This window comes from Callithrix jacchus, chromosome 1 (assembly GCF_049354715.1).
Source record: "Callithrix jacchus isolate 240 chromosome 1, calJac240_pri, whole genome shotgun sequence".
NCBI classification, from domain to species: domain Eukaryota; kingdom Metazoa; phylum Chordata; class Mammalia; order Primates; family Cebidae; genus Callithrix; species Callithrix jacchus.
Genome location: NC_133502.1, coordinates 211,204,566 through 211,215,777, shown reverse-complemented (window position 1 = coordinate 211,215,777; position 11,212 = coordinate 211,204,566). Strand labels below are relative to the sequence as shown.

Genomic DNA, 11,212 nt, shown 5'->3' with positions numbered 1-11,212 from the left:
GGAGCCTAAAATAAGCACTTTATTTAATAAAAAATGCCCTCTGCATCTTAAATCACATCCATAACTTACAATCTAAATGAAACCAGGTATATAAATAAGAAGAAGGTTATTCCTGAAGAAATCAAATTCTAGAAAAGAAAACAAGAAAAAACAAGTTTCAAACAATGTTGATGTGTCACCAAATTAAACAAACTGCCCAGGTCTTCCCTCTGGGTAGTGCTTCTGAGTAGCCGGGACTACTCGTGAGGGCAAGGCCACCCCAGACTGAGAGGCCCTGCTGTCCTCACAGCACCCCTTGCCTGAGCTGAGCTGTCCTACATCAGAGCTCCTGCCTGCTGGCCTGGGCACCTTCTCACTTTGTGGACCCCGCCCAGCTGCTCAGCCGGACCCCTGGCTCCCTCCCATGGGGTCTCTTCCTCCATCCCTCAGCACTGCTGCTCAGCTCTCCTGGACCAGGCCACCTGTATCCCTGCCTCAGTGGCAGGACACACAACAGCTTAATGTCATCATCAAGCAGGCTGAAGGGGAGAGGTTTGCTCTCAGTGCCCACTCCGCTGCTGGAGACAGGCCAAGCCTGATCAGGTGGCTGGTCCAAGATCACTGCTGATCAGCCTACAGAACTTGGCCAAAACACTGAGGGTCTAACCCAGAGCCCCTCCCCCAACATGGGCCCCGTGTAGCCCAGGCCACCCTGAGAGGAACTGTGAGGTCCCTGAGGCCCCTATGCTGGTCCCAGCAGAAGCCCTCACTCCAGCCCCAACAGGAGAACAGGTGCTTGCCCCCGGACAAACAGATGGATGGAGAGTGGGAAGGACCCCAGGCCTGGCCCAAGGGACCTCCTGCAACAGAGCCATGGCAGGGCCCATCTGCCACAGCTGCAGCCTCCAGGCTAGGGCTCGGGAAGATGCAGGGCTGGATGTGGCATTCCCTGTGGGAACAAGGAATGGTCACAAAGACACAGGGCAGACCTATTTCCCAGGAACACTTAAGAAAGAGATAGCACATGGGGCAGTGGGAGGTGTCCTGGGTCAGTGGCCTGCCAGTGACTCCCAACGGGGCCCTCAGGACAGCTGTGTGCTGGTGAAGGTCCCAGCAGAACCAGCGCTCTGGAATTCCCAGCTGAGCGGCTGCCAACATTTTGCTTTCTTGTAAGCCAAGCAAACAAAAGCTCAGATGCCTGCTCTGCGGGATCTTGCCCAGGGCCTGACCCAAAGGCTGACAGGAGGCTCCAGGGAGCCTCTGAGGGCAGCACCAGGGAGTCTTTGCATGACATGTGTCACACGCAATGCCCAGCCCCAGAGTGCAGTCAGCAGAAGGTGAATACCAGCTCTTTCTGAAGGGTTTGCAGGGACTTAATGAAATTAGCTGCCTCAAAATGCCTCATTGTGGCTCTGCTGGCAGCCTAGGGACAGATGTACTTGGGAAAAATGTGTCCCAATCTCCTCAAGAACCCTGCTCTGGTCTGAAATCCAAGTAAAAGCCTCTGTTGAGGGAAGACAAAGCAGGGCATCATGGTCAGGCTCTGAGGAGCAGGGCCGCTGCTTCCATCCCTGCAGAACCCCCAACTCACCCTAGGACAGGAGGGAAACAAGTGCATCCAGGAACTTGCTCCGATCCTCAGCTTTCAGCTCAATTACTGAAGTAATGAAAGAAAAACAGCTGTGAGAAGGGAGGAGCGGGAACACAAGCAGGGCCCAAAACTCCCCAGCCTGCCCTCCACTCTGGAGCAGGCCTCCACCACATTCCAAAGTGTGAGGTTCCTCCAGGCCTGGGGTAACCTGCACTCAGTGGTTGTACGTCTCTGTCTCACTGTACTTCATCTTCAGAACTGCTGTTTGCACTGCTAGAGATCAGGGCTGGGGCCTGCAGGGAGAAACCTGCCCCAGGAAGCCAACAGAGGGGACACAGGGAGGAGCCCTTAGACCTGGACAGAGACGGGCCTGCCCATCCTACCAGGCAGGACCTCTGTCCCGAGTGGGTTGTGGAAGGCCTTGGGTGAGGGAGGCCACCACAGTGCAAACTGCCCATATCTCGCAAGGCCCTCAGGCTCAGCTGAGCACACAGACCCTCACCGCAAAGCAAAACCAGGCCCCAGGATGGGGATGGCCTGGCCCTGTGAGCCGTCTATGCCACCAGACACAGCCCCGAGAACCCCAGGCCCAGCCCATGCAGCTGGGCACTGGCCATGGCCCACTCTACACCCCCGCCCCTGGCTCTCCACTCTCAGGAGAACCAGGCAGCTCCCAGCCCAAATCCTCTCTGTATACTGAAGGCCAGATACTCTGCAGGCCCGTGGGCATCCTCCAGATCTCCCCATCACAGGCACAGAACAGTTAGCAGGGTCTGCTGTACAGGGTAAACCAATGCCACACAGTGCCACAGTCGTGGCTGGGTCTGGCTCAAGGAAGGCAGCTCTGAGATGGCTGAGGCCACTTGAACAAAGGCTGGGTCTCCCATGACAGTGTCTATCATCGTTAAGGAATCCGTGGTGGTGAGGCAAGAAAATGTCCTTCTCAGAGGTACAGGAAGTACTGAGGTTGTTAGGAGCTGAATGGTCTTCCCCAAATTCCTATGTTGAAGCCCTAACTCACAGGACCTTAGATTGTGGCTGTGGTAATTAAGTTCATAGGGGGTTGTTAGAGTGGGCTCTAATACAATCTGTCTGGTATCCTTGGAAGATGAATGGGTTTGGACACAGACAACAGGGAGGTGTGCAGAGGGAAGACCACATGAGGACACAGCAAGAAGGTGACCATCTGTGTGAACTAAGAGAGGCCTCAGGAGAAGCCACCTCTGCCCCACCTTGACTTGGGCCTTCTCCGCTCTAGGACTGGGAGGAGACGTGTGGTTGAAGCCACCCTGTCTGTGGGACTTTGTTATGTCAAATTTAACAAACTAACCCAGGGTGAAGTATCAGTTAGTCTGTTTTACTTTAAAACCTGTCAACAAGAATAAGAAGGCAAACAGCCAAATGTGAACCATTCTGTGCTGGTGTCTGGGGAAGCAACAGGTGGGCAGGCCCAGCCACTCTGGGCTCATCTGACACATATGTGGGGCCAATGTCCCAGCCGACTTACAGGTAGCACCTGCTAACGACACACACCTCTGGCCTGTGTAGAGGTGGCTGGCACAGCACGGGGCAATGTCCTGGGTCATCATAGGACCTGCTGTTCCCTTAACCAATGAAACAGAAACAACCCAACCCGGACAGGTGAGGCCTGGGGCCTGGGAGTCCTGGTGGCCAGTCCCCTAGGCTTGCCAGGAAAGTGATCCTTAGCGCTGGCTGTAAGGCCAGAGCCAGGCCTGTCACTCCCCAGGAAACATTTCCCTCTCCAATGGGCCTGAGGCTAACCAGAGCTCCCTGAGCCACCATGAGCAGCCTGGCCCAGGGCTGGATCTGGAAAGTCAAGAGGGCTGCTGGCCAGGCTCCTATAGCCATGCCAATCTGCCTGGTTCCAGGGTCTGCAGTGGCCTTGAAGGTTCAGGTGGGGAAGTGTGGCAGAGTGACAGGATGCTCTCACCTGAGAGGTCAAAATGGTTGTGCAGCATCCGGGAGCTGGTGCTTTCTGCTGCCTTCTCAAACGCCTGCCCAAAAAAGCTGCGGACACACAAGATATGTCGGGGGCCAGGCCACGTGCAATGAATCCTTCCCAACCCTGGTCTCAGCAGACACTAGAGGCAAATACTCAGCAGGGCTAATGAGCTGACACCCCCCAACACCCACAACCCTCCAGTCCCAGGATGAGTGGAAGCTGCTCACTTCTTCCTGTCTGAGCTGTCAGTCTCTGGGGGGATGCCCACCACGGTCACTGTGCCATGCTCCATGCTCAGGGGGGCAGCCATCACCAGGGGCAGCAGCTTGCAGCGCCGGTTCTTTGTCTGTGGAGTCGGAGAGCACCCTCTGTCAGGGTGTGGAGGGCTCCAGCTCGCCACTAGGAGTCCAGAGCCCAACAGCGCCCAGTCACTCCACTCCCCAAAGCCTCCAGGGACTGTCAACAGAGGAGATGCCTTGGTCCCCCCTGCAGCCACTCCCAGGCCATGATGCTGTATCCCTGAGCCTCCTTGTGCACCAGCCAAGCCCCACTGCTCCTTGGCTGTTTGTTGCAGGGAGACTGCCCTGCTATCCTTTCCCTTACCTCCTTCAGGTCATGTGGCAGCTGCCATCTTCTCTAGGAGGCCCCAGCCCACCCTACCTTGTCCTGCTTCATCCCCTGGCAGCACGTGCCCTCATCTTAACCGCAGCCACCACTCCTCATCCCCCCTCGCCAGCATGCTCCTCAGGATGGAGGTTCAGGGTCTCCTCTGCTGTGCCTGTGGCACCCACACCCTATAGCCCAGGTGACCAGAATTCCTGGTGTGTCTAGGACTGAGGGGTGTCTCAGGATGTGCACCAGGATGGGCAGTCACTCCACAACAACAGGGCCGGGCAGGTCGTGGATGTTCAACACATATCTGATAAATAAATGGATCCTTTAAAGTGGGTATGTGTTCACCCATTTCACAGACGGGGAAACCAAAGCTAAGGCCAGATCATCTACCTCATGTCACACAACTAACAAATGAGGAGGCTGATCTTTGAACCCAGCCTAGAGGACTTCAAGGCCCATGCTCTGTCCCTAGTTCATCTTTGACATTACCTGATTGACAGAACACATATCATCTGTCATCATTTTATTGGTTAGTTCAGCAGCAAAAGAAGTTCAACTTCCTGTTAGCACATTTTGTTTGAAATAGCCCCAGCATAAACTCTCATCCTCAAAGCAGAGGAGGACTTCAATTATTGAAATGTCACATCTGGGAGGAGCCCCATGTAGGCTGGGTGAGGACCGCTGCCCTAAAGCCAGCCAAGTTAGGAGTGTGTTCCAGGCCAAAGCAAAGAGGGGGTTAGGCCACAGAGAAGACAAAGTCAGGCACAGGAAATCAGCCTAGTGGAAATGCTGTTGCTGGGAAGCCAGTCTGTGCTGCAACTATCCTGCTTTCCCTGACCTGAGACAAGAGGACACAAGCCCCAGCCCTGTTCACTCTCCAAGGGCCCCTCCCTACTCATCTGAGTGACTTGGACAGCCAGAACTTGAGAACTAGAAGGTTCCTAGGGGTTAACTGAGGAAGACAGCTCAGAAAAGTAATGGATGTGCCTAGATCCTGGTGAACAGCCACAGGCACCCCAAGGCCTGCGTCTAACTCCCAGTCCAGGGTGTTCTCCAAGCACCTGCCCTCCCATACCCACAGTGTCCACCTGGCCCCTTACCGAACACACAAAGGACTTGAGCAGGTGTTTGCTGAGCAGGGTCAGGGACACTGGCCTAGAGAACAGCATGACATCTGGAGTGCCCTACGGAGGGGAGACGGACAGTCAGAGGCGGCCACCGGTGCTGTGGCCTGGCACCTGTGGTCTGTGGGAAGCCTGACCTCCATGAGTGAGCAGTATAGGAAGGGCCCCTGGGAGATGACGAGGTTGGTGCAAAGGCAGCTGGCAATGGTTTGCTGGGTGGCTCGCAGCTGCTTCTTGGCAAGTTCCAGGCCGTAGTACAGCTTGTCCAGGTTACTCCTGTAACAGGGCAGACACACGGCTTTGGTGGTGCTTGTCAGGAACTCTTGGTAAAATACCAAAGTCACAAATAGATTGCTTGGTTCCCAGTTTAAGAAGAGGTTTGGGGATAAGGATTTATTTTCTCTCCCTCCTGAGTTCTTTCACATGAAAGGAAAGAATTATTTAAAATGTGTAAACCCACAGCCATGCAAAAGAGAGGTGTGTCGGGGGGTGCAAGTATCAGAAGACAGGAGACTGAAAGCCAACAGAGGCAAGATCCCACACAGGAGGACCCAGGAATGGGCCAGGAGGGCTCTGACACAGGGGAGGCTTGGGGCAAGGCCTAGAGGTTGGATGAGGTATCCCCTCAAACCCAATAGATAAATTTTTACTCTTCTCCCCAAAAAGGGAGGGCTCTCCTCTGAGTATATGAAATGTACCCTCTGTGAATAAGTAGGGTCCTCAAGCAAAGCCCCTGGGCCCTACAGTGGAGAGTCCCAAAGTGTCACAGTTGGCTCCTGCCTACTAAGGTGAAGCAATGTTTTATGACCAGCAAGCCGTGCCCAGATACCCATGGCTCAACCGAGAAGGGTCCACAGACCCCTTCTTGAATATGAAAGACATCAGACCATTTGAGAAATGCTTATGGCCTGAAAAAATAACCCTGGAGGAAACAGATAATTTGGAGACAAAAAGAAAACTAAAATGAACTCTAATAAGTATCCTCAGAGAGATATGCACAACTATTACATTCCTAAACCAAGAACAGGATGGTATGAAAAAGGAACAGTCAAAGATAAGGAGATGTTGATGGAAATTAAAACAAGTGCAAAAGATAAAACATCTACTGAAAGTCCAGATAAGTCAAGAAAAGCTTCTTCAACTTAGATAACAAGACAAAGTCACAGAAAATGTAAGGCAAAAATATAAGACAGAGCATCATTCCAGGAAGCCTGGAAAGCTAGAATTAAAAAAACAGATGTTGTCTGTGGGGGGACTAGTAAAGACATAGTGAAATAAAGATACTGTCAGATATATAAGAACTCAGAAAGTTTATCTCAAATGCACTCTTTCTTTGAATGTTACTTGAGAACTGTGCTCTAATTTAATGAAAAACAAAGATGAGGATCCCAAGAAACACTGGACCTAACTAAGCGGCACAGCCAAGATTTAGACATCCATGAGCACAGTGGAAAGCAGGCCTAGACAGTTCCAGGTCCAGCCTGTGGTGGGAAGACAGAACTCCAGACTCTCCAGTAAAAAGGGGCTCAGAGAATAACAGCTGGAAGGAGTCTAGGGGAGAAAAAAATGCATATGATAAAGGAGGCAATTAAAAACACCAGGAAAAACAAAGAGCTGTGCCAGAAAGTAATCTATTACTACACATGATTGTCCCTGGAATAGTTTGTTAGCACAATAAAGTAAAACTATGTGTTGACTTTCATCTTTTAAAATCAACCTATAGCCGAAGATAAGACAATTTATATCATTTTCTCTTACCCAGGAGTCTTGAAAACGTAAAAGCACAGATTTCAGAGAGTGCAGGGAGAGCTAAAGAGCAAAGTCAGGATGTTTCCATGCTTGGATATTTGTCCCTCCAAACCTCATGTTGGAATCTGATCCAGGTCTTAGACGTGGGGCCTGATGGAAGTGTTTGGGACATGGGGGCAGATCCCTCAGGAATAGATGAATGCCCTCCCTGAGATTAGGGGTATAAGTGAGTTCTTACTCTATTAGTTCCTGTGACAGCTGGTTGTTAAAAAGAGCCTAGTACCTGCCACCTCTCTCTTCCTTCCTCCATCACTACATGATCTCTGCACACACTGGCTCCCCTTCTGCCATGAGCAGAAGCAGCCTGAGGCCCTCACCACATGCAGATGCCCAATCTTGAGTGTTCCAGCCATCAGAATTGTGAGCCAAATAAACCTTTTCTCCTTATATTACCCAGCATCAGGTATTCCTTTGTAGCAACACAAAATGGACTAAGACCATTTTAAATATCCTTTTCTTACAAAGTAGGGAGACAAGACACTGGTGATGAAAGAAGAAGTTAAAAATAGTGGCATAACTGTACCAACAGGAGGGAAGGAAGACAAGAGTGGGATTAATGCTCCTTTGTCATAGCAGGAAGTTGGTAGACAATGTCTAAAGCCTACCCAACAAAGCTGGGATGATGGCAGCAACAGTGATAGGATAGTTTTTGGATTTCCCCAAATTTCTAGATAAAAGTAGAGCAACTAGATTACAGAACCAAAAACTTAGGACCCACATTTGCAACAAATTAAGAGAACAAGGTGAAAAGAGACCATGAACAGCCACAAAACAGGCATCCTATCTACATCAGTGTAGGAGAAAGCTGAGATGTAGTGAGACCCAAGAAGAATTAAAACTCCAGGCAACTGGAGAGCAGTGGCCCAAACTGAGAGGAGCTTTGCCCTCTGCAAGAGCAGGTGAGAGCAGTGGGCCAAGGGAAAGTGTAAGGGGCTTCCCTGGAGTACAAGGAGTCCTGGTTATGTGCAAGGAGTCCTGTTAAACAGGAAGGGATCCTGGTGAAGAGCAAGGGGACTTGGTAAAGTATAAGGAGACTGCAGTAAAGAGTAAGGGGTCCAGCCTGGCCAACCTATCTCTACAAAAAACATAAAAATTAGCCAGGCTTGGTGGCGTGCGCCTGTAGTCCCAGCTACTTAGGACGCTTAGGCAGGAGAATTGCTTGAACTTGGGAGGTGGAGGTTGAAGTAAGTGGAAATCGAGCCACTTCACTCCAGCTTGAGTGACAGAGCAAGACTGTCTCAAAAAAAAACAAAAACAAAAACAAAAAACCCTCCAATGAAACATTTCTAATGTAAGGGCTAAAACTATAAAAGTCTTAGTAGAAAAAATAATATGAAACCTTCATGACCTTGGGTTAGGCAATGGTTTCTTAGATATGACACCAAAAGCCAAAGACACAAAGGAAAAAGTAAGTAACTTAAATGTCGTAAAAATTAACAAAGTTTACACTTCACAGGATGCTGTAAAAGTGAAAAGCCAGCCTACAGAATGGGAGAAAATACTTGCAAATTACTTATCTGATAAGGGATTTGTATGTAGAATATATAAAAGTTTAAGGCTGGGCATGGTGGCACATATGTGTAATCCCAGTACTTTGGGAGGCCAAGGTGGGAAGACTGCTTGAGCCCAGGAGTTTGAAACCAGCCTGGGCAACCTGGCAAGACCTCATCTCTACTAAAAGTTAAAAAATTAGTAGGTATGGTAGCTCATGCCTGTAGTCCCAGCTGCTCAGGAGGCTGAGGTGGGAGAATGGCTTGAGCAAAGGAGTTTGAGGCTGCAGTGAGCCATGATCGTACCACTGCACTTCAGCATGAGCAACAGAGTGACACCCTGTCTCAAAAAAAAAAAGACCAAGGACTTGAATAGTCAATTCTCCTAACAAGATACATACACAAATGACCAATAAGCACATGAACAGATGCTCAACACTATTAGTCATCAGGAAAATGCAAATCAAACCACAATGAGATACTAGTTCATACTCACTAGGATGGCTGTAATCCCAAAGATGGACAATAACAAGTGTTGGTGAGGATGTGAAGAAATCGGAACCCTCCTACCTGGTGGGAATGTACAATGGTGCAGCTGCTGTGGAAAACAGTCTGGCACTTCCTCAAAAGGTTAAACCTAGAGTTACCATGTCACCCAGCATTCCACTTCTAGGCATATAACCAAAATAAACAAAAACATGACTCTACAAAAACCGGTACATGTAGGTTCATAGCAGCACTAGTCACAATAGTCAACAGGTGGAAATAAACTACACGACCATCAACTGAAGAATGGATAAATGAAATGCAATACTTCCATCCAATGGAATAGTATTTACAATAAAAAGACATTGGCCAGGAGCAGTGGCTCACACCTGTAATCCCAGCACTTTGGGAGACTGAGGCATGTGGATCGTGAGGTCAAAGTTCGAGATCAGCCTGGCCAACATGGTAAAATACCATCTTAGTTTTAATACTACAAAAATTAGCCGAGCCTGGTGGCACACACCTGTAATCCCAGCTATTCGGGAGGCTGAGGTAGGAGAACTGCTTGAACCCAAGAGGCGGAGGTTGCAGTGAGCCGAGAGCACACCACTGCACTCCAGCCTGGGCAACAGAGTGAGACTCCGTCTTGGGGGAAAAAAAAAGACATATAGTCCTGATACATCCTACAATACAGATGAGCCTTGCAAACATGATGCTAAGTGAAAAAACCAGTCCCATACATTTCATATGATCCCATTTCTATGAAATGCTCAGAATAGCCAATCCATAAAGACACAAAGGAGATTAGTGGTTGCCAGAGGCTGGGAGGATCTCTCTGGGGCAATGAAAATGCTCTAAAATTAGATAGTGGTGATGGCTGAACAACCTTGCAACACCTAACTGCAACCTACTAAAAGTCATTGCAGGCTGGGCACAGTGGCTCATGCCTATTAATGCAGGCACTTTGGGAGGCTGAGGAGGAAGGATCACTTGAGCCTAGCAATTTGAGAACAGCCTGGGCAATATAGTGTACAACATCTCTACAAAAAATTTTAAAATTAGCAAGGTGTGGTGGCATGTACCTGTCGTCCCAGCTACTTGAGAGATCAAGGCTGCTGTGAGCTATGACCATGCCACTGCACTCCAACCTGGGCAACAGAGTGAGACCCTGTCTCTAAAATAGTAAAAAATAAATAAATAAAAGCCATCACATTATATACTCTAAATGGGTGAACTGTATGGCATGCAAATTATATCTCATCAAAGCTGTAGAAGAAAAAGTGTGCTTGGGAACAGAAACAAGAAATCCCAGAAAGGAGCCCCCCCCCCGTATATATATGCATCTTTACCACTGTACAAAAGCCACAGAAGTGGCAGCTCTGTGAAATCAGAAAAGCTGTCCAAATCATGCCTCCTCCTCCTAAAAAGTCAGGGAAATAAAATTTATAAATAAAGAGCATGAGAGAAGTAGGAAGGTCAAATCCCCTCAAAGTCGCTATTAGAAAAAAAGAGAATAAGGAACAGAATAATATCTAGGATGAAATCACTTTTTGTCAGCCCCAAACAAATTAAAGCTGGGAAAGCACTAAGGAGGAGAGCTCCTGCTTGCAAGTCTAGAATAAAGACTTAAGGACTTTCTAAATAACACCACAAGAAATCCCTTCTTTAGGACTGCAGCAATTCAGGTAAGATGCTCTTAAAATAACACTTGCCCAGTAATGCATCTCCACCAATGAACTGATGCCAACTCTGGCTTTGAGTTTCTGAAACCAGTGAATTGTTTCCAAGCTAGCTTATGTGAACTTCTCCTTTTGCCAATAAAAGCTTCCCCTTAGCCTCCTCTCTTTGGGTGCATATTTGGCTTACCATAGCTGTGCACTGCGGACTATAATCCTCTTTTCTAATTCCCAAATACATTCAATGTATTTAGAGATATTTTTCTCTGATGTCTTTAGTCTGACACTAGAAAGACATGCTTAAAAAAAAAAATCCAAATTGTTACATTCTATTTCAAAACAAGCCAGGACATCTCAGGAAGTGAGATAAGAAAGAATTGGACAATTAAAATATTGAGAAGTGACAACTAAAAGATTAAACCCAAGAATGAATATACATAAAAAATAATGAGTAAAATTTAAAACTCAAAAAGAAAAAA

General features: G+C 48.6%; 1 protein-coding gene across 3 annotated transcripts in view; it reads right to left on the bottom strand.

Moving 5' to 3' along the window:
- Window positions 1-11,212, bottom strand: part of CDC45 (cell division cycle 45) — a 44,334-nt gene continuing 33,122 nt past the window's right edge. For 2 of the 3 annotated variants that reach the window (XM_002743541.6, XM_035269295.3), the window contains 6 exons: window positions 5,410-5,548; window positions 5,249-5,332; window positions 3,761-3,879; window positions 3,522-3,598; window positions 1,571-1,636; window positions 1-128 (listed from right to left, as the gene is read on the bottom strand). In XM_002743541.6, coding sequence (XP_002743587.1) covers window positions 1,572-1,636; window positions 3,522-3,598; window positions 3,761-3,879; window positions 5,249-5,332; window positions 5,410-5,548 — 484 coding nt within the window. In that variant the 3' untranslated portion in view covers window positions 1-128; window position 1,571. Of the gene's footprint in view, window positions 129-1,570; window positions 1,637-3,521; window positions 3,599-3,760; window positions 3,880-5,248; window positions 5,333-5,409; window positions 5,549-10,302; window positions 10,478-11,212 lie in introns of those variants that run through there. The other variant, XM_078341668.1, reaches the window with a different exon arrangement.